The 23,889-nt window shown below is 38.2% G+C and overlaps 1 protein-coding gene across 3 annotated transcripts in view; it reads right to left on the bottom strand.

The window, feature by feature from the left end:
• Positions 1 to 23,885, bottom strand: part of COG5 (component of oligomeric golgi complex 5) — a 323,149-nt gene extending 299,264 nt beyond the window's left edge. For 2 of the 3 annotated variants that reach the window (XM_047841851.1, XM_047841850.1), the window contains exons 1-5: positions 23,732 to 23,884; positions 18,826 to 18,965; positions 14,623 to 14,680; positions 9,516 to 9,570; positions 9,345 to 9,414 (exon numbers count right to left, since the gene is read on the bottom strand). In XM_047841851.1, coding sequence (XP_047697807.1) covers positions 9,345 to 9,414; positions 9,516 to 9,570; positions 14,623 to 14,680; positions 18,826 to 18,965; positions 23,732 to 23,825 — 417 coding nt within the window. In that variant the 5' untranslated portion in view covers positions 23,826 to 23,884. Of the gene's footprint in view, positions 1 to 9,344; positions 9,415 to 9,515; positions 9,571 to 14,622; positions 14,681 to 18,825; positions 18,966 to 23,731 lie in introns of all 3 variants that reach the window. The other variant, XM_047841858.1, reaches the window with a different exon arrangement.
• Positions 23,886 to 23,889: the final 4 nt, after the last annotated feature.

Here is a 23,889-nt window from a genome sequence, read left to right as displayed (position 1 = left end):
AATCTTTTAGGGGTACCTTGGTGGTTCAGTCAGTTGAGTGTCTGACTTCAGGTCATGATCTCATGGTTCATGAGTTGGAGCCCCACATCGGGAATGCTGCTGTCAGCCTGTCAGTACAGAGCCCACTTTGGAGCCTCTGTCCTCCTCCCCACCCCACCCCCACCGCCCTTTCCCTGCTCATTCTCTCTCTCAAAAAAAGAAAAAAGAAAATGGTTTAGAAAAAGAAAAAAAGAAGAAAATGAACTTAACTACCCTAGTTTACTGCTGGGAGACAATTTTCAGGCCCCAGCAAAGGGAAAGGAAAGAGAAACAGAACATGATGGTCTCTCTACAATGAGAAAACAGAGATGTGACTTCAAGAGAACCCAAAAGGCTAGAGTTTATGGACAGAAACTGGACAGGAAGGAGAGGTTGTGGATATCTGCAGAAGGACGGACTCAAGCACCAACATGTACATATGTAGGAGGAAACTCAGGGAAAGAATTACTGAAACACTTCACAGAGCCCACAGCATTAAGACCTAGCAGTGAATAATTAGGGCTAACATATAAACTAGTCCTGGACTAAAGGCTGCTCTGGACCTGCTCTAACAAAGAATTAAAACCAGTTCTCACTTACCAGGCACGTGAATAAGTGAAAAAATAAAACCCATAACAAGAAGAAAGGTCAATCAATAATGATTGATGAAGAAATAATGAAGACTGAAATACTAAAATACCTATTCTAAATATACCTATATGTTCAGGGCACCTTGGTGGCTGAGTCCTGATTTCAGCTCAGGTCATGATTTCATGGTCGTGAGATCAAGCCCCATGTCAGGCTCTGCGCTGGGTGAGAAGCCTGCTTAAGATTCTCTCTCCCCCACTCTCTCTCAGAATGAATAAACATTAAAAAAAATATTTTAATATACTCTGTAAGTTCAAAAGAAAACAAACTTCATTATAGAAAGGAAAGATATAAAAAGACAAAAACATTAGAGATTAAAAAATACATTATGTAAAATAGAAAACACAGGATGGAAGTAACAACAGATTAGACATTTCAGAAAAACGTAAACTTTGAAATAATTTCAGGTATATTAAATACCAAAACATATCACACAGAGCAATATAGAAGATCTTCATGACCCCAGGGTAGGGAATGTTCTCTTAATCAAGACAGAAAAACACTAACCCTAAAAGAAAAAAATGGTAAATTTTACTTCTATCCATCCAGATATTATCAATAAAGAAAAAAAAAAACACAAAGGGATATTTGAAACATACAATAGAGGACACATCTCAGGTATTCAGCCTCTTTAGTAATTAATTCCCTGAAAAATGCACCGAAATATTGGCAAAAATTAGCAAGTCTGACAACAATAAATGTTGGCAATGATACAAACTAATACCAACTCTATACTGTCAGTGTGCAGGACAGAATTATGTGGGAAAATAGTTGGACTTTACATAATAAAGCTAAAGATTAAAAATCCTATAACCCTAGCAATCCCATTCCTAGGATATACCTAGGCCAACAAGCATATGGAAAGATGCTCAACATCACTCATCACGGGAGAAATACAAATCAAAACCACTAAGAGATATCACCTCTTACCCACTAGCATGGCTGATATCAAAAGAACAGAAAATAACAAGCGCTGACAAAGATGCAGAAAAGTTGGAAACCTTGGGCACTACTGGTGGGAATGCAGAATGGTTTCAGCCACTAATGAAAACAGTATGGAGGATCCACAAAAATTTAAAAATAGAATTACCCATATGATCTGGTATCTCCCAAGCAACTCAAAGCAGGATGGATCTCAAGAGATATTTGCACACCCATGTTCACTGCAGCATTCTTCATAACAGCCAAGCAACCCTAATGTTGCTTCAATGGATTCATGAAAAAAGAAAATGTGGTATATCCATACAATAGAATATTATGCAGTCTTAAAGAAGGAAATCCTTCTTTAGTACGTGTACTCAAATACAGGTGAACCTCAAGGATATTATGCTAAATGAAATAAACCAAAAGGACAAATACTATATGCTCTGTTTATATGAAATAGCTAAATAGTCAAAATCATAGAGACAGAAAGCAGAAAGGTAGGTGCCAATGAGGAAGACAGGAGGGAGAAAGAGAAATTCACACTTAGGGCATAAAGAGTTTCAGTTTTGTAAGATGAGAAAGTTCTGGAGGTCTGTTACACAACAATATGAATATGGTTAGCAGTACACTTAAAAATGATTAAGATGGGGTGCCTGGGTGGCTTGGCCAATTAAGCGTCCAACTCTTGATTTCGGCTCAGGTCATGATCACCCGGTCGTGAGATGGGGTCCCGTGTCGGGCTCTGTGCTGACAGCATGGAGCCTGCTTGGCATTCTTTCTCTCCCCCTCTCTCTGCCCCTCCCCTGCTCGCACTTTCTCTATCAAAATAAATGAACTTAAAGAAAAAATGTTTCCTGGACAGCAACTCTAACTTACCTGCAAAAGTTAAAGAAATTTCAGACAAAAAAAAAAAAAAAAAGTAACTATAGTTTATATATAGCTTAATGAAAAGCTTGAGTAAGAGTTAGATAGAAAGAAACAATATTAGGAAGACAAAGAAATGTACAGTTACACATCAAATTTGGAGAGTTAGGGGGTAGGAAGTGGAGAAAATTTAGTTCCACACTTAGGTGAATTATAGCTCAATAAAGCTATAAAAAACTATGAGTCTGGGGTAAGGTACTGAGAAAGCTGGAAAATCAGGGGAGGTGTAAAACATAAAATGGAATTTAAGAGTTGTTTTTTTTTTTTTTTTTAATTTTTTTTTTTTTCAACGTTTATTTATTTTTGGGACAGAGAGAGACAGAGCATGAACGGGGGAGGGGCAGAGAGAGAGGGAGACACAGAGTCGGAAACAGGCTCCAGGCTCTGAGCCATCAGCCCAGAGCCCGACGCGGGGCTCGAACTCACAGACCGCGAGATCACGACCTGGCTGAAGTCGGACGCTTAACCGACTGCGCCACCCAGGCGCCCCGGAATTTAAGAGTTTAAGATTTCAGAGGTCAACTGTACAGTCACGGGAGTCGATGAAGATCATAACTGGAGTTAAGAAAGTCAAAGAAGAGTGAGGACAGGATGATGGATGGATGGGTGGATTACTATGGGTACTAAAGCCAGAAACTATCATGTAAAGGCTTTCACTGAAAAGCTAACTGAGCCAGGTCTGTCTTTAGTGAAGGAGGCTGACAGATATAAGTAATATGTAACAAGGACAAGGGGAAATGCCTTGAGTTAATCCTTTTAATGCACACTTTCATTGCCATTCTCTGGATATGCCCTGCATGCCTCCACCTCCCATGCATTTGTTATATTCTTCTTTCTGACTATAATTCCTTACTCTCATCTTAGCCTACTCAAATCCTATCCTTTAAAACTCTTATCAATCCATTCATTCTTAAAGATTTACTTCAAATATGTCAACAACCTACTGCTCCTAAGCCCATCTCAAATACCATTTCTTAAGCATTAAACACATCATAAAGCAATCCAGCTGCATATAATTTCTTTGCACTCTAAATACTTGTTTCTTTATTTCGGCATTTATGTAATTAGTATTTTATTAGGTCATTGTGTAGAGTTATCTTATTTCCTTTAACCATGATGTAAACTTTTTGAAAAGTACTTCCTCACCCTTTTTTGTATTCTCTGCCATAACTAACACAGTATCTCTCACATGAGATGTTCCCATGGCTTACTAGAAGATCAGGGCTCCTCAGTTATCAATCCCTCATTATCTTATCTATGTTCTTTCAAACAATATTGCCATTAAGTCATATTATGTCTACTAACAATATAAAAAGAACATATTTTTTTAAAAAAAACCTTCTTTATGCAATTTTCAACCAGTTCTATATAAAATGGCAATGAACAGAAAAATAGAATTTATAAAAAATATCATTTCGTATAGTAACAAAACCAAACATTTTTTTAATGTTTGTTTTTGAGAGAGACAGAGAGGCAGAGACAGAGCATGAGTGGGGGAGGGGCAGAGAGCGAGGGAGACACAGACTCCAAAGCAGGCTCCAGGCTGTGACCTGCCAGCACAAAACCCAATACAGGGCTCAAACCTATGAACTGTGACATCATGACCTGAGCCAAAGTCGAACACTTAACTGACTGAGCCACACAGGTGCCCCTATTTTTCTTTTTTTATGTCTGTCTATTTTTGAGAACAAGAAAGAGAGTGCAGGGGGAAGGGCAGAGAGAGGAGACACAGGATCTGAAGCAGGCTCTACACCGACAGCAGACAGCCCGATGTGGGGCTTGAACTCATGGAAACACGACATCATGACCTGAGCCAAACCCAGATGCTTAACCGACTGAGCCACCCAGGCTCCCCACAAAAACAAATATTTAAAGATAAGTTTAACAAAACTGAAACCAAAATGTGAGGCTGAAATTAAACAAGACCTACATACATGTAGATATACCATATTCATGACATGGAAGATGCAATATTGTTAATACATCAATTCTCCCCAAACTGACCTACAGATGTAATACATTTCCAGTCAAAATCCTAACCATCTTTTTAGGGGCACTTGGGTGGTTCAGTTGGTTAAGTGTCAGAGTCTTGACATCAGCTCAAGTCATGATCTCATAGTTCATGAGATGAGCCCCATATTGGGGACTCGCTGACAGCATGGAGCTTGCTTGGGATTCTGTGTCTCCCTTTCTCTCTGCCCTTCCCCTGTTCTTGCTCTGTCTCTCTCTCTCTCTCTCTCAAAAATAAATAAACTTAAAAAAATATATTTAAAAATATCCTAAACAGGGGCACCTGGGCGGCTCAGTTGGTTAAGCATTCGACTTCGGCTCAGGTCATGATCTCATAGTCTGCAGGTTCGAGCCTGCTTCAAACTCTGTGTCTCCCTCTCTCTCTCTGCCCCTCCTCCACTCTCACTCTGTCTCTCAAAAATAAACATTAAAAAGAACTTAAAAATTTTAAAAATCATTAACAGCTTTTTAGTAGAAATCGATGAGCTGATTCTAAAGTTCAGATGGGATTGCAGATACTAAAATGGTATCCTTTTTTCAAGATCATTTGGCTGATAGAAGACTTACTAAAAAGCTTCAGTGATTAAGATAGTGTACAATTAATATAAAGGCAAAAAACTAGTTCAACTGAGGAGAGTAAAGAGTCCAGAAATAATCCCACACATACAAAGTCAATTAAGTATTATGAAGGCAACAAAAAAACTGAACAGGGAAAGACAAGCTGTTTTCAAGAAATGGTGCCAGCAATCCATAAAAGAAAATTTGATAATTTGGACCTGATCAAAATTTATAATTTTCTGTTTCAAAAGACAACACTTAAAAATAAAAGTCAAGTCATAGACTGGTAGAAATATTTCTAAGTCATACACTGGGAAAAAAAAAATATTGGCAAATCACGTATTGTATCATAATATACAAAAGAAAAGCTCCTAACTGGGTATTTTTCCGAAGAAAACAAAACACTACTTCAAATATATTCACCCCATGTTCACTGGAGCATCATTTTCAATAGCCAACTGTCCATTGACAGATGAATAAAGAAGAGGTAGTGTGCATACATACACACACAGATATTACGCAGCCATAAAAAGGAATGAGATCCTGACATTGGTAACAAGTTGGATAGACCTAGAGGGTAGTATGTTAAGTGAAATAATTCAAACAGAGAAAGACAAGTATCATATGATTTCAATTATATGTGGAATCTAAAAAACCAAATGAAGAAACAGAAAAATCAGAAAGACACCCATAAATACAGAGAAAAAACTGATGGTTGCCAGAGAAGAGAGGGCTGGGGGTATGGGCAAAATGGGTACACGCGAGTGGGAGGTACAGGCTTCCTGTAATGGACTAAGTCACAGGGATGAAAGGTACAGCATAGAGAATATAGTTAGTGGTACTGTAATAGCATTGTATTGTGACAGATGGCAGCTGCCCTTGTAGTGAGCACAGCATAATGTATATAGTTGTTGAATCACTATGTTGTACACCTGAAAGTAATGAACCAGTGTGTATCAACTATTCTTCAACAACAAAAAAAGCTATAACTTAACAATAAGATAAACAATCCAATTTTAAAATGCCTAAAAGATATTATAGACTGAATAAATTAAAGATATACTAATGACTAATAAGCACATGAAAAGATACCCATATCGTCATTTAAGAAACGTAAACTAAAATTATAATGAAATACCACTGTATTCGTGGGCTACTAGAATGCCCATAATCAAAGAAGAGAAAATAACAAGTGTTGGTAAGGATGTGTAGACACTGGAGGATGCCTGGGTGGCTCAGTTACTTAAGCGCCTGACTTGGACTCAAGTCATGATCTTATGGTTCCTAAGTTCGATCCCCGCATGGGACTCACTGCTGTCAGCACAGAGCCTACTTTGGATCCTCTGTCCCCTTGTCTCTCTGCTCCTCACCCACTCACACGTGCTCTCACTCTCCAAAAAGAAACAAACAGTAAAAAAATAATTTTAAAAAAGGATGTGTTGACACTGGAACCCTCATATATTACTGATGGGAATATAAAATAGTATAGGCACTTTGGAAAACAACATGGCAGTTCTTTAAAAAATTAAACTTACCATACAACCCATCAATTCCATTTTTAGAAATCTACCTAAGAGAAATGAAAGCACAGGTCCACACAAATACATGTAAGCAAATGTTCATAGTAGCATTATTCAAAAGCCAGTAATGAGAAACAATCCAAATATCCATCAACTGGTGAGTGGATAAACAAAATGTGCTAGCTCCATAAAATAGAACAGAATTCGGCAATTAAAAAAAAAGAAAAGGAGGGGCGCCTGGGTGGCTCAGTCGGTTAAGCGGCCGACTTCAGCTCAGGTCATCATCTTGCTGTCCGTGAGTTCGAGCCCCACGTCGGGCACTGTGCTGACAGCTCAGAGCCTGGAGCCTGTTTCAGATTCTGTGTCTCCCTCTCTCTGACCCTCCCCTGTTCATGCTCTGTCTCTCCCTGTCTCAAAAATAAATAAAACGTTAAAAAAAAAAAAAAAGAATGGGGACACCTGAGTGGCTCAGTCGGTGGGGCATCCGACTTTGGCTCAGGTCATGATCTCAGGTTCATGAGTTTGAGCCCCGCATTGGGCTCTGTGCTAACAGCTTGGAGCCTAGAGCCTACTTCGGATTGTCTCTCTCTCTCTCTCTCTCTCTCTCTCTCTCTCTCTCTCTCTCTCTGCCCCTCCCAGCTTATGCTCTCTCTCTGAAAAATAAACATTAAAAAAAATTAAAAAAAAAAAAAAGAATGAACTACTAATGACATTCTATGACACAGACGTACCTCAAAGGCATTATGCAAAATGAATGAAGCCAGACACAAAAGACTATATCTTGTATAATTCCATTTAGATGAAATGACCAGAAAAGGCAAATCAATAGAGACAGAAAATAGATTAGCAACACCGTAGAACTGGGGGGTGGGAATAAGTACTGACAGCTGCAATAGACTTAAAATCTCGTCTTTTACAACAACATGGATGGAGCTAGAATGTTTAGAGAACTAAGTCAGAGAAAGACAAATGCCATGTGATTTCACTCATATGTGGAATATAAGAAACAAACAAGCAAAGGGAAAAAAAGAGAGAGAGGAAAACCAAGAACTAACTATAACTGTTAACTATAGAGAACAAACTGATGGCTACCAGAGGGGAGGTGGGTGGGGGGATGGGAGAAATAGGTGATGGGGATTAAAGAGTACACTTAACATGATGGGAGGGAAAAAAAAACAAAATGATAAAAAAAAAAAATTCATGTGTTGAAATCCTAACCCCTCGGTGTGATAATATTAGCAAGTGAGGCCTTTGAGAGGTGATTAGGTCATGAAAGTGAACCCCTCATGAATGGGATTAGTGTCCTTATAAAAGGGACCCCAGAGATCTCTCTAGCCTTGTCTGCCATTTGAGGATACAATAGAAAATGACTATGTAATCATGAAGAGTAACATATTTAATTGTTGAATCACTCAACTGTACACCTGAAACAATAGAACACTGTATGTTAGCTATACTAAAATTAAAATTAAAGACTTAATTTAAAAAATTGAAAAAGAAAAGAAAAGGACTATCTGCAGCCCAAAAGAGGGCCCTGTCCAGGACATGAGCAGCCTGGTACCCTGAGTCAGACGTCCAGCCTCTAGAACTGTGAGAAAGAAATTTCTATAGTTCATAAACCACCCAGTCTATGATATTCCATTACAGTAGTCCAAATGAAAGAAGACAATGGCAAACAGGAGGGATCTTTCTGTGGTGGTAGAAATTTTCTAAAACTGCACTGTGGTATGACTGGCACATTCTATAAATTAGCAGACATTAAAACAGTTATTTTAACAGTATTCCATATGTCCAAAAGGTTAAGCAGATTAATGGAAAGTATAGAAAAGATCCAAATCAAACTTCTTGAGATTAAAACAAAAATGTCTGAAATCAAAAATACACTGAATGAGATTAGGGGTCGATCAAACAGTACAGAAGAAACAATCAGTGAATGTGAAGACAAAGCAATAGAAATTATCCAAAACAAAACACATGGGGTAAACATGACTGGAAAAAAATGAACAGAGAATCCAGTTGTCTGTGAGACATCCCAAAGATACCTAATACATTCGTAATTGTAATCCCAGAAGGAAAGGGGAGGAATAGAAAAAATATCTGGGGGGGGGGGGGGGGGGGGGGCGCCTGGGTGGCTCAGTCAATTAAGCGGCCGACTTCGGCTCAGGTCATGATCTCGTGGTCCGTGAGTTCGAGCCCCGCGTCAGGCTCTGTGCTGACAGCTCAGAGCCTGGAGCCTGTTTCAGATTCTGTGTCTCCCTCTCTCTGACCCTCCCCTGTTCATGCTCTGTCTCTCCCTGTCTCAAAAATAAATAAATGTTAAAAAAACATTAAAAAAAAAAAGAAAAAATATCTGGAAAAATAATGGCCATAAAAATAACAAAATTCTGGTCCAAAACTGAATTTCTCCTATAATACATAAGCACTCCTATTAGAACAACTTATAGGTATGGGTTCCTTCATTTGGCATAAATGCTGGGTTTCTTTCTGCTCTCTACTGAAAAAATAGTTGTGAATATTAATAAATTAGTAAATGATTATACACTGTAGTATTAAGAATGAAAATAATTCACTTGAATAGTTTTTTATTTTTTTAATTGCCTATCTTATTTTAAAGCTCTTTAGTATTCCTCCTTTTCTCTCATATTCCCCTATTTCCTCAGAATTCGTTCTCTTGAAATGTGTTCACTTATAAAAACAAAATGAATAACACAGAGTATTAAAAACTGAAAAGTGACAACCCACCTGAAGTCTTGCAAGTTGTGCAGTACGGGCTACTATTTTATTGTACGGCTCCACAATTTTTGCTTTCATCCTAAAGGAAAAATAAAGAGAGGAGTAACAATAAAATCATCTTCAAATATCAATGGTTAAACTTCTTTCCCTTCCACTTATTTACAAAATGAGCAACAGTACCTATCAACAGCTCCCTGTAAAGCGCCAATTCTTGTCTGCATCATCTGAAGAACGCCTAGGAAAACACAATAATTTCCATTACTTTACAAAGTTCCAAGGGCTCCAATAGGGCAAAAGAATTATATTAAAAGAAAAAAATTCATACATACATACAGAAAAATTTCAATTTTTCCTGCCACCATCATAACCTAAGCAACCAATCAATATCTTTTACCTGTACTATTGTTAAAGCCTCTAACTATTCCCCCCTTCCAATCCTTGTTCCACTAAATAAGTGTGACAAGGAATGCAGAGTGACTGTTTAGGAGCATAGGGTTTTCCACTTGGGGTGATGAAAAAGTTCTGAAACTACACAGTAATGGCTGCACAACATCGTAAATGTAATTAATGCTGCTAAATTACATACTTTAAAATGGTGAAGTTTTGTGTTAATGTGCATTTTATCTATAACTACAAAAGAAGAAGACTAAGTGATCTTTAAAGGTACAAATTGTATACAATATTCCCTGTTAAAACTCTTCCTTGGTCTCCCCTTTTCTCCCACGTCAAAACTGAAGTCCACAGCTTGGTTTACAAAGCCCTGTACTATCTGGAAATGGTGTACTTTCTCTCCAACATCCAACCCCACCCTCAAGTTCCTACTGGATAAACACCTACTGTTTGTCGTCAAACCTCGCCCTAACAGGCACAAGTACTAAAAGATCCCCCATCTAACTTAGATTCTCTCGCTATTTTCTTCTACAGCATACATTTCCTTCATGGCACTAATCACATTAGGTAATTATATATCTGGCTGTATATCTGTTTAATGTTTTACTCTCTAACTATAAATTCCTGGGCATTAGGGAAAGTATACTTTTCATTCAGTACTGCATGACCTGAGCCTAATGCAGACTACTTCCAATGGCAATATTTGTTAAATTAATTACAAACTAGATAAATAATACACATGGACAGCAAGGACAGCATTGCCTTTAACTCTCAATATACACAAAGTAATAAAGAACTTTTTAACATAACTGTAGAAATATTTTCATGAAGAAGGATTTTAAATTTTACTACTTTATGGACCTAAAAATAAGCTTTTCAATATTACAGTTTTAATTATTTTGAACTCCATTCTTTAAAACTCAGTGTCTACGTTTAGTTTTAAAACATAATATTCTAAATAAACTTAGGTACAGAATGCTGTCATGTATTAGATGAAGTAATACTAGAATAAGCATTACCAGCATACAAATATGCTTTAATATGGCTCGGTCCAACAGAATCCCCTCTGGACCCAAGGATTCTCATTTTTCTGCTGGTTTTATGTCTTACTGATCCTAAACCTCCAGGAATAAGCTGCCCTTGTTATCAACACTTCCTTATTCTCTCCACCACCCACTCTCCAACAGACTTTCATAATACTCGACCAAAACACATCTTCTCAAGGTCACCAGAAATCTCCAACATGCCAAATTCTATTGTCAGTTCTGTCTTTATCTTGTTCCAATTCTCAGAAATTCACAACAGTTTTTTTTTTTAATGTTTTATTTATTGTAGAGAGAGAGCATGAGCAAGGGAGGGGCAGTGAGAGAGCGGGACACAGAATCCGAAGCAGGTTCCAGGCTCTGAGCTGTCAGCACAGAGCCCAACGCGGGGCTCGAACTCACAAGCAGTGAGATCATGACCTGAGCCAAAGTCGGATGCTTAACCGACTGAGCCACCCAGGTGCCCCAGAAATTCACAACACAGTTAAACCACTCCCTCCCTAAAACATTTCTTTTCTCTAGGCTTCCAAGTCATCACACTCCCTAGGTTTCTTCTTATTACATTAGCTGCTCCTACTCCTCCTCTGTTTGAGTTCTACTCCAAGATTTAATCCTCATTTTCTCTTCTCTATCTACGTATCTCTTAGGGAATTCACCCAACCCCAATGTTTTAAATACTATCTATTCAATAAAATACCGATTTTATACACACATATGCATACATATGTACAAATGTCTACAGAGATTTTCTATCTGCGTGTGTGTGCACACATATATATGTATAGATATATACATGCATATACATACACACATACACAAATATATACATGCAAATATACACACACACACATATATATACATAGATGTGTATATATACACACACACACACACCTGGCCCCTCAACTTTCTTATGTCAAATTTAAGACGCCCAAGATAACTTCTGCCCTCCCCACCCTATCAAAGTCACAATCTTCTCCATTCTAACCCAGCTCAGTTACCCATACCATCATCTATCCAATTTTTCAGACTAAAAAATAAGGAATCAAACTTGGTGACTTCTTTCCCTCAGCCCTTTCATCTCCCATCAATAAATTCTATCAGCTCTGCCCCCATTTTATCCCACCCACTTCCCTGTCTTTCCATCTACCACTCTAATCCAATGTGCCATCAACTCTACTCTTCTAGCATCTTCTAAATTGGTACCCCTGATTTTACTGTTACTTTCCTATAGAACCACCAGAGAAAACTTTTATAGCATTAATCTCATTACATCATGTCCCTAATAAAAACCCTCCAATGGTTTACTACTGCACTTAAAACGAAAATCAAAATTCCTTTCTAAGAACCTCATGTACGATTCTCTTCCCCACTCATTAAACTCCACTCATACGGGCCTTCTCTCTGCCCCTCGTACATCCCAAGCTCATTCCTACCTTCCCATTTATTCCTCTCTCAACTTTCAACACTCTTCTCCCCAGATTTTTATATGGTGATTGTTTCTACCATTCAATGCTCGGTTCAAACATCATCTTCTCAAAAGGGCCTTCCCTGACCATCCTAATAAGGGACTCCCCTTCCTCCATACCGTCATCCATTTATTTTCTTTGTAGGACTTACAATTATCTGAATTTGTCTATTTTCTTTGTCTGCTTCTCCACATTAGAACATAAGTCCCATAAGAACAGTGACTTTGTCTGTTGTTCACAGGTGCCTGGTACCTAAACAAGTTCTAAATTACTGTTTGAGTGGACAAATGAATGAGGGAATGAGGATATCTCTTTTTAATAAAATAAGGTTAATTAAATATACTTCTAAATTCCATAAGAACAAAGACTCTGTCAGAGCTGTCTGGAACCTAGCAAATTCTCAACTAATATTTCAATGAATAAATGAGGGGCACCTGGGTGGCTCAGCTGGTTAAGCAGCCAACTTCAGCTCAGGTCATCATCTCATGGTTTGTGAGTTCAAGCCCCGCATCAGGTTCTGAGCTGTCAAGCTCAGAGCCTAGTGCCTGCTTCAGATTCTATGTCTCCCTCTCTCTCTGCTCCTCCCCTGCTCGTGCTTTGTCTTGGTCTCTCAAAAAAATGAATAAATGTTAAAAACAAAAAAAAGTTTAATATAAAAATATATGATTAAATGAATGAAAAATGAATAAGAGGGGACATTTAATAAAATAGGTTCAATAAATGTAATTCCAAACTACTTAGGTGGCAAAAATCTTCAATATTTGGGGGAATAATTAGATGAAGTAGAAGTTGGTATAACACTTGTTTTCCAAAACATATCACACTTTTCAGCATCTCAACATTCTAATAAGTGTTTAGAAATACACATCATGCCAAAATGAACACTAATTCAGACTTTGACGTTTTATGTTCAAATAATCTGGAGAAGATTCTTAGATTATCACAGGAACTCCGAGAAGGCTGCCTTTGTACTTCAAACACTCATCTAATGGACAGTCATTCTAACTCAGTCTAACAGTATATTTTAAATGCTATAATCACTGAAAAGCTTTTTGGGGAAAACAAGCACATTATGGACCAAAATGCATATAAGAATATAAGAAAAAGAAGTATTTCTGCTGCGAGGATTCATCTACACCTATATAGACTCACAATCAATGTACTACCATGCCATCCTTACGGGTTTTACAAATGAAAAAAATCATTTACCACTTATTTTTAAAAAATCACCATTAATACAAGATATTATTTACTTGCTTCCAGAAACACCTAAAATGAGATTAAAAATAATTTCTAATAGTAAGTGGTCAGTACTTAGAGCTTCTTAGCTTTCCCAAGAACATAGTCTGATATCTATCTTAAATATTCAAACAACAAACTATTATTCCCCCAAATACTAAGTTCTTCATCATGACGTCTGGGAAACAACGTACCTGCTGACAGTAAGTAATACCTCTGAGTTCATAAGCAGCACTGGGGGAAGCATTAAATATTGTATCACAAAAAAAAATCCTTCCTCCTCAAGAGTTCAATCAACATAGGGAAAATCACCTAGTTTTCTTTTGACGTGCAATGATTAATAATACTAATCACAAGTGACAATGTAAAACGTGATTATTAACATTCCATACTTTGTGCGCCTGGGACTCTTGATCTTGGGATCGTGAGTTTGAGTTTTATGCTAAATGTGGAGATTACTTAAATAAACAAATTTAAGGAAAATTCCATTTTTATAAGATGTAGTTTAATTCAATCAAGAGAGGAGGAAAATTCACAAAAGACTTAGCCAATCAAAAATAGTAAGACTTACAAAAATAAAAATTCCCTGTTATTATTATTGTATTATGCTTGCAGTGAAAAGAGTTTCAAAGAAAGCCAAATATAAGGAAAGCATTCAAGCCTACTTCTACTATTACTTACTCTGGTGGTATTGATGTTTTTGTTAATTAACAATTTTCTAACTGTTAATTTTATGAGAGGCACTAAATATGTGCCAGGAATTGTTCTAAGCATTTTTCTAACTCACTTCACCCTCAAAATAACACCATGTAGGTACATATTAATACTCCTCCTTTATGGATAAAAGTGAAGCACACAAAGGTGAAATAACTTGTCCACGGTCACACATTTATTAAGTGCCAAAGCAAGGTTTTGAACTCAGTTTAGCTCCAAGGTCAGCAAAGTTTTATTAAAGTTTTGTTGGAACACGCCACATTCATTTTCATATTATCTGGCTGCTCTCACTCCGGAAGAGCAGAGTTCAGTAGCTGCAACAGAGGTGGTATGGCCTGCAAAGTCTCAAACATTTACTATCCGACCCTTAACAATAAAAGTTTGCTAACCCCTGGTCTAGCTCAATCTAATTTATAGTACTTGATGGAAACATACCTTCCAAAGACTCAATCCCAGTTGCTTGTGCTAATAAATCTTCATGTCTTGCAACAACCTGAAAATCAAGAATTTGCTCTAAGTATTAGGTATTTTTCTTTGTAACCACAATATAGAATTAAAGGTCTCCCTTCATATAGGAAGGCCCAAACACTAACACAAAAGAATAAAATACAGATTAAAAGGAGTGTCTGAAAGGAGTTATTAGCAGACACACAAACATGCTTACAGTTTGATATAAAGCCAAAAAGACACAACCTTTTCACCAGTCCTTTTCTTTCCTAATGGGAAGTACAAATAGAGCTGTGCCAAAATTGAAAAACAAAACAAAACAAAACCTATTCTTGCCATGCTTTTATATGCTTTCCCTGTAAAGAATGTTTGTAAACATTAGGTTCTCTTAGTTTCAGTTGTTTTTTTTAAGGTTCTCTTAATTCTTGAACTTAATTCAGCATCAAGACCACATTCTTTTTTTAATTTAAAAAAAAAGTTTTTTTAATGTTTATTCACTTTTCAAGAAACAGAGAAAGACATAGTGCGAGCCAGGAAGGGGCAGAGAGAGAGAGGGAGACACAGAATCTGAATCTGAGCTGTCAGCACAGAGCCTGACACAGGGCTTGAACTCACAGACCGCAAGATCATGACCTGAGCTAAAGTCGGACGCTTAACCGACTGAGCCACCCAGGTGCCCCAAGACCACACTCTAATCGGAAAAGATAACGTGGAGTCACTACCCACCTATCCCTGAACATCTCTCTGCTTTCAGTTTCCGAAGGTCACAGAAAATCCTCTTCCTTGCACATGACTGATATTTTTATGAAATTTAAGGCAGTGTGAACCATCACATGAAAAAACCAAAAAGGTTAAGAGTTAAAAGCCACATGCAAGAGATTCCTAGAAACATGAAGAAATCCTTCATCTCTAGAATAATGCAAGAATCCTTACCATTTTGTACCTTTTCAATTCCAATGAATAAGAAGTTCCATAAGAAGGCCGTAAACTGAAGCTCCTAGTCAGCACAAATTCATTCACTGGAACCCCTATATTGTCCTCCATTTTGTCCTGCTTCAGTTATCACTGTTTTCTATCATGTCCCTTCCTATCACATGCCTCTGAAATTACTTTCGGTCTCCTACATCTCTTAAGATTGCCAGAATATGTCTGAATTTTCCCCAGTCCACTAATAGGGCCATCAATGTGTCGTCCATCCTAACAAGACTAATTTTAATTCTCCGCTCTTCTTTTTCCTGTGTGAAAAATACTATACTTTCAGAAACTCCTCTGCCGCCAGCTGGATGAATTTCCAAGAGAGCTGGGAGACAGAAAAGAAAGGAAAGCTACTTTCCTGTTACTGTTTCAGCTAGTAATAAGCAAGGTCCTGAGACCTGAGAATTTAGAGACATTTGGAATAGCCATATCAATCATTCCAAAATTTCATCACCAGGTATCTACAGGTGGAATTTTAGCACTGGCATGGGAGTGCCAGGCCTTTGCATTGCATCTATGAAGGTAGATCCTTCAACTCAGTCCACCGGCTGATTTCATAATCATCTAATTCTCCGTATTAAACATTTTCCTGCTTTACATAACTAGAGTGGTTTCTGTGTCCTATCCTAAGCCCCAACGAGTACATACTTCACCACATCTACTGTTAGTTTAATCATCTCAGTGGTATTTTAAATTTTTTTATGGGTTTAGTTAGAATTATCCCAATTTTGCTTCTGCAGAAAAACAATTACAGCAGGTTCAGATGTCATACTAGTATTCTACTTCATATCCCAAACTACTATCAGTGTAACCTGCCCCCTCTAAGAGATGTTAAATACATTTTTAGTTTTTTGTTGATTCCTGCAGAGAAGGTACTACATGCAAGGAACAAAGAAAATACCAACCATATTACTCAGCCACAAGAAGAATGAAATCTTGCCATTTGCAACTATGTGGATGGAGCCAGAGAGTATTATGCCAAGCGAACCAAGTCAGTCAGAGAAAGACAAATACCATATGATGTCCCTCATATGTGGAATTTAAGGAACAAAACAGATGAACATGGGGGGAGGGGGGGAAGAGAGGCAAACCAGGAAACAGACTCTTAACTAGAAAGAAAAAACTGAGCCTTCCTGGAAGGGAAGAGGGTGGGGGAATGGGCTAAACAGGTGATGGGTATTAATGAGTGTACCTGTGATGAGCACTGGGTGTTGTATGTAACTGATGAATCACTAAATTCTACACCTGAAACTAATTTTACACTGTATGTTAACTAATTGGAGTTTAAATAAAAATTTGGGAAAAAAAGAAAGTACCAACCACAAAAAAGAAGAATTTCAGGCGCTCTTACAAAAAGCCATCCCTGAGAACTCTAGGCGGAGTTAAGTGCATTCTCCCCTGCTTTTATGAAAGCTTTGTACTACTCGAAACAAAACAGGCATCATTTGCCTGTTATTGTTTCTGTCTGTATCTGCTACTGGTCTGTGAGTCTTTGGAGAGCTGAAAAATATGTTCACTTTTCTGTCTCCACAGCCTAATGCAAATCCTGACAATTTAAAGTGTTTTATAGGGGCGCCCGGGTGGCTCAGTTGGTTAGGTGGCCGACTTTGGCTCAGGTCATGATCTCGCGGTCTGTGAGTTTGAGCCCCGAATCAGGCTCTGTGCTGATAGCTCAGAGCCTGGAGCCTGCTTCTGTTTCTGTGTCTCCCTCTCTCTCTCTCTCTCTCTCTCTCTCTCTCTGCCCCTCCCCCATTTGCACTCTGTCTCTCTCTGCCTTTCAAAAATGAATGTTTAAAAAAAGTGTTTTATAAATATTTGTCAATAAATTTTGAACTCCAATTATATAATCAAAGTTAAAATGACCTTAAAAGTCATCTCAGTCCTGAGTAGTCCTAACTACTCTTAATTGATGAAGTACAACACAAAAAATTTAAGTGAACGTGTTTCATGCTACACGAGATCTAAGTTTCCTGGTAAACAGTCCATTTATTCATGTACTTGTTCATTCATTTAAATATTTATTAAGAGCCTACTCAACAAACAAAAACCAACAACTAGGCAGTATATCATAAACCCCCTATAAAAATTACAGAATTATAAAAGAGAAAGGAACCTTCAAGATCTACTAGAATCTCTTCCTCCTTATTCATTCCAACCCATTTAATAGATTTTCTTTTTAAAAGCAAAACTCATGGGGCACCTTGGAAGCTCAGTCGGCTGAGCATCTGACTCCAGCTCAGGTCATGATCTCTCATGGGGTTAGAGCCCTGTGTCAGGCTCTGTGCTGAGAGTTCAGAGCCTAGAGCCTGCTTCAGATTCTGCGTCTCTCTCTCTCTCTCTGCGCCCCTCCCCAACTCACGCTCTGTGTCTCTCTCTCAAAAATAAACAAACATTTAAAAAAAATTTTTTTAAAGCAAAACTCAAAGACATTAAGTGATCTAAAAGGGAACCTATATGGGGCGCCTGGGTGGCGCAGTCGGTTAAGCGTCCGTCTTCAGCCAGGTCACGATCTCGCGGTCCGTGAGTTCGAGCCCCACGTCGGGCTCTGGGCTGATGGCTCAGAGCCTGAGGCCTGTTTCCGATTCTGTGTCTCCCTCTCTCTCTGCCCCTCCCTCGTTCATGCTCTGTCTCTCTCTGTCCCAAAAATAAATAAATGTTGAAAAAAAAAATTAAAAAAAAAAAATAAAAGGGAACCTATCAAAAAAAAATAAAAAAATAAAAAAATAATAAAATAAAAGGGAACCTATCTCCTGAGATTAGAACCTATCTCCTAATTCCCCATTTTGTGTTTTATCTACCAGAAATTTATCACCTTTCTGTAATTTCAGCATAATGGTACACTTTGTGTTCATAAAGTGGGAACTGTCAATGTGAACACCCAATTTTTCCTACTCACACTGTTCTACTCCCATAATTCCATTTTCTATTATTTTTATCAAATGCTTCCTATTTTTGCCCACCTATATTCATTGCACATCAGTTAAGGTGGTGAAAACAAAGTAGGAACAAAAGCTTTTGCAGAGGGGGATATGTTGGTTTTTCAACTAACAAAAAGTAGTTTACAGAAAACTTTTCAAACACATGCTTCAAAAAAGAAGCCACACTGGTTACGTTATACATCTGTTCATTTAAATATGCAGTTAGGTTAAATAATAAAAAGATTACAAAATGGTAAATTATCACTTTTGGCTGAATGATCCAGAAGATTGGAAATACCTGTAAGTGTAGTTCTTTATCCAACTGACTGATTCCTTGGGCAAGTTTTGCTAGTTGTTCAGCAATTACAGCTTGATGAATAGACTGGGAAGTATAAGTCTTCACATCAAAGTCTTCATTTAAAAAATCACTGTAACACTCTAGGGGAAAAAATAAGGAAAAGTCTTTATTAATTATACCGCACTAAAGCACAGATATTAGACAACAGAACAATTACACCCACAGATAACATACACCAAGAACTGGTGTAAACGCTTCTGTTGTAAATGAGGAGGGGGAAGCAACAACAGAAGAGAGTGGAAATACTGGTGGAGAGCATACTGTGCCATACAATGACCTCAGCACTTTAAACATGTTAACTCATTCAATCCTCACACAACCCTGTTGGAACCATCATTTCCCTCATTTCACAGACGAAGAGACAGGTAAAGAAGGGGCATGCAACTTGTCCAACTTGTCTCTGATTTGTATCCGGGCAGTCTAGTTGCACAGCCCACACTCTGAACCACTACGTTACACTGCTAAAAGTTAACTTTTATCAGGGAGTTGGAAGGAAAATATGAAGTAGAAGATTAAAAATTAACTACTAACTACAGCCTTTAATGCAAGAAAACAAGGTCACCAACAACGACAACAGCAAAATTTACCGCATTTGATATTTATGGCCTCCGATATCTCTAAGTCGATGCACAAATATTATCATAATAAAGTGGATCTGGAATTTTAATAGAAATTGGCAAATACAAACTTACAGGTATCACCGAAATTAAGGATTTATGAGCAAAATAAGTAAATGGAAAAAGAGACTATATTCAAAACAAACCATCAACAGGAAAAAGAAGTGATACTAGATGTTAAGAAGATATCTTTTTGTAGTGAAACTCAAAAATGGAAATAATTAGAAGTTAAAAATAATTATGTAGAAGTAAGCTCAGTGTAGATATAAAACTGCTGTCTTCCACTCATATAGTGGATATAAGACTACCCTGACAGAGATTATAAAATTAGCCAAAAGAACAGAGTCCATACAAGAAAGCTTCAATTGTCTATTTCCACTCTAACGTATGCTCCATGAGGGCAAGGGCTTTGTTTTGTTTACTACCGCATCCTTAGAGTCTGAACAATGCGTGATACGTGGTTGGATTCTGGTAGAAGGAATGACTTTATATTTCAGTTGGAAGTATTATTCTGCAAAAAGCAAAGACTCTTTCTTGACTACTCTCAAAGAAAACCTGATACTTTTGCCTTAATTCTGGGAACCCCATTTCCTTCCAGTTTGCCAAGTAGTTTTCAGAATTAAGGATCCTGCTAGGCAGCAAAGTGGAGAAAGCTACTCCGATAAAGAGTGACGGTTTAGAGTCAGCAAATGCCACAGCGTATTTTGAGAAATAAGGGGAATGCTGACTTCAGTGTGTCTCGAGCACATGGTGGGAAAGAATGAGAGAGTCTCGGGTTCCAAAGGAAGGTTGGGGGCAGTTAAAAAAGACCGGTAACATCTCTAAAATGTTCAGACTATATCCCATTGAGGTAAAAGATAAGAAAGAGCACTGTCAGCTCTGTTTTAGTTTCCAGCAGCAATATGGAGGGTGATTGAAAAGGGATTAGTCACACAGCAGTGTACTGGAGCTGACTCAGACTGGCTCCTTTAAGAGCCAATTATTAAATTTTCAGGAATTGTGTGAGCCAGCAGACATCACAGGTATCTGAAAACTGACCATGGTGAGAGTATTTATACCATGGAAATTGGCATACACTACAAAACCAGGGCTTCCCCTCTTTTACCAGAAAGCTGGTTTACCAGCTCACTCATGTATTAATTACATGAGTAACACATGCTCTATTAGAGTTACAGAGGCCAGTAAGATGCTGTGTTAACAGCCCAAGAGACATGATGAAGGCCTAAGACAATGGCAATAAAAACATCAATAAAGTGACTAATTTGACAAATATTCAGACACTATAATGTGTGAGACTTAGTGACAAGCTGAAGACGGGTGATTAGGTAGAGCAAGAAGTAAAAGGATGATTCCCAAGATTCTCGGCCAAGTGACTGACATACGGAATTCAGCTGTGCATTAAGCTGGACCACTAGCCATCTCTGTGTAAAGATAAAAATGAACATATTACTGCCTTCAAGGAACTCACAATCTATATGGGAAACAAGCACAAATCTAACTAACCACATACAATTAATGTGAAGATTAAAGGGGTAAAAAAAAAAAAAAAGTACTTTCACTTTTTCACATATAGCACCTGAACTATTTGTTCATATTTAACTTTTTGTATGTAAAACTAGTCATGCCTGTTCACCATCAAGATAGAAATGTCCAGTAGACAATAAGCTATAGCTGAGAAATAAGAATCATGTGTATTTGTATGCGTCCATATTAATTCTGAAACCATGAAAAAAAAAAAAACCCAGATGGTTTAGAATAAATTTTAGAATGCACAAAAAAAGGGAAATGGAGAAGACTGAGTTAGAAGCCAGGAAAACACCAAAAATTTGGAAATAGATGGAGAAAATGAAAGCAATCAAAGGGACTACGGAGCAAAGAGAAAGAAAAACAAGGAAGAATGGCAAAGGATGGTTTAGAGAGAGTGGAAAGTAGTGTCAAAGACCTCAAAAAGATAAAATACAGCAAAAGCTGAGTAGTGGCTACTGGACTTGTCCTTCAGGAGAAAAGTCATATAATGCTTCTCTTTTATACCTATCTCATTCCTACAGGAGGCACATCAGAAACACCCCAGAAATTACTCGAACTATGCATCTGCTCACCAATCCTATCAATCTTATCCTCTACCACTGGCAGATTCTTTACATAATGAAGCACTGTTATGGACAGAAAATGTTTAATTTTTTAGTAATGTTGAAGAGAATGGGTGGAGTGAACCACTGAATTAGGAGCACATTGAAGAAGACAAGCAACTACATGAACCTGGAAAAAAGAACCCTTAAAGAATTAGGAATTTTTTTTAAAGCATAGAACTCACAAGTCACATGACAAGTATTTAAAGAAAAGAGTCAAACCCTTTTTAAAAGTTTAAGTAAGATAGGACCAAAGTGTCCATTTAATTTATTCACAAGGAGGTAATCAGAGACCTTGGCAAAGAGATTTCAATGGCATAGAATGAGGGTGACTGGGTCTTTGAAGAGACAGGAAAAAAAATCCAGGGCACAGGAGGAAGGACTGTCCTCAGAAGCAGAAATTCCACTTGTACTGTAATTGGAAATACAAGGGGAAAAGAAAGGACAGTTACAAGGTTAGGTTTAATGGCAAGAAATGGAGGAAGCTCACAACTGATGGATGATCTTTCGTTCAGGGAAGTTTAAAGACATTTGTTGAACTTGAAAGAAGAGGTTTGAAAGGGTAAGATTTAAAATAATCACTGTGGAAGATGGAAAAAAACTAAATAGGACAATACAGAAGGCAAAATTAAGGACTATTTACCCTTTAAAAACGGATTACAATTCCAGAATGCATCCTACTGAAATATATACCTATGCCTGATATGTGTTGTTTCTTCCACTTCTTCACCTGGGGAAGTTCTATTTACACTTCACAACCAATTCCATCTAGAAAGCCTTTCCTGACACTCCCCTAACCACTCCCAGTTATCCTCCTCTTCTGCATTGTTTGACTTTATACACAATTCTGCTACCCTAAAAACACTACATTATAATGCTTAACTTTATAGCTTTACAAGACTATTTCCCCTACTAAAATGGTAAGCTGCTTGAGGGGGGGAATTGCACATATGTTAGAAGTTCAAAACATGGTTGAACGGAATTTAAGATACAATGATGTATTGGACAGAGATCCTAACCTAGAGAATCTAACACATCCTAATTCAGAAAACCACCTCCTTAGTAAGTTTTGACAAAAGTATATAAATTTTCAGAAGACAAGTAATTAAGGACAATAATAAAATATACAACACGCAGAGAAAATAATTTAGGCTGTTCATTCGTTTATAACCTACTTTAGCTTATTGTGATGTTCAATTAAAAATACTTAATTTGCACCTACTGTATGAAAGGTACTGTTTCTAACACCGTGGAATATAAAAAGTGGTTCTACAATGCTGTAGAAGAAGATAAGTATACAAATTATTTTAATACAGGGTAGAACGTGAAGGCCATTAGGGAAGAAAATTAAGAACAGATGAGAAGGGTCTTAGACATTTGAATTTTATTCTAAAGAATAAGAAACTTGCGGCGTGTTAACTGAATTAAAACAATTTAATGTGCCTCTCAAACGCACTATATTTATTTCCCGGGGTTTTCTTCTGTCCAAAACTATCAATGAATTTCTATATTCTATACATATGGTTAATCCCAGCCTTAACTAATGCTCTGAACTCTCCCCCGTGTATGGTTATGGACAAATGCCTTGTAAAAAACAAACAAGCCTGCAAGTGAGCCACCTGTGTCATCCAAGAATTTGTTAAAGGATGCTTCCGACACTACTTAAAAAGGAGGCCCTCTTACATTAAAAGCTGTCCTCTATCTGTTCTAGGTCTTTCACTTTTCCTGGGATCCAACGCTTCCTCCTTTATCCAGAATTGCGGCAGCAGCCAGTAGCTATCAACCTGGGTCACCGGAGTACGGCAGGGTCCCAGGACTTCAGGGAAACCTCGGGCTCATGAAGGGTAGAGTTGAAATGAGAAGCAACCACAAACCAGGAGTCCCCTGGACACCCGGAAAGGAAGGGGACAGCAAGTCTGTGGAAACACAGGTTTGCGAGGCTATACCACCCAGACGCCAGGGGGGCCGGGCGGGGGGGAGTGGTCACGTCGAGACCGGAAAACTTTCTGCAAAGCGACGGGTTGAGTCCACCACCCGGGCCCAGGTGCAGAGCAGGACAGTCCCCTAGCCCCACCACCCAGCGAGACCCAGACTCCTTACCGTCCTGCAAAAGCTCCCGGACTGTCGCTGCCGCCGCCCCAGAGCTCAGAACCCCTTGGCCAGCCACAGCGACGCCGCCGTCACCACCTTCCATGTTGGCAGGTGCCGGGGTGATGGCGTCAGCTGCCGGCCGCCCAGCCCAGGTGATGACGCACAAC

The sequence above is a fragment of the Prionailurus viverrinus genome, chromosome A2 (assembly GCF_022837055.1).
Source record: "Prionailurus viverrinus isolate Anna chromosome A2, UM_Priviv_1.0, whole genome shotgun sequence".
NCBI classification, from domain to species: domain Eukaryota; kingdom Metazoa; phylum Chordata; class Mammalia; order Carnivora; family Felidae; genus Prionailurus; species Prionailurus viverrinus.
The sequence above is the reverse complement of the archived record's forward strand: the minus strand, read 5'-3'. Positions and strand labels throughout refer to the sequence as shown.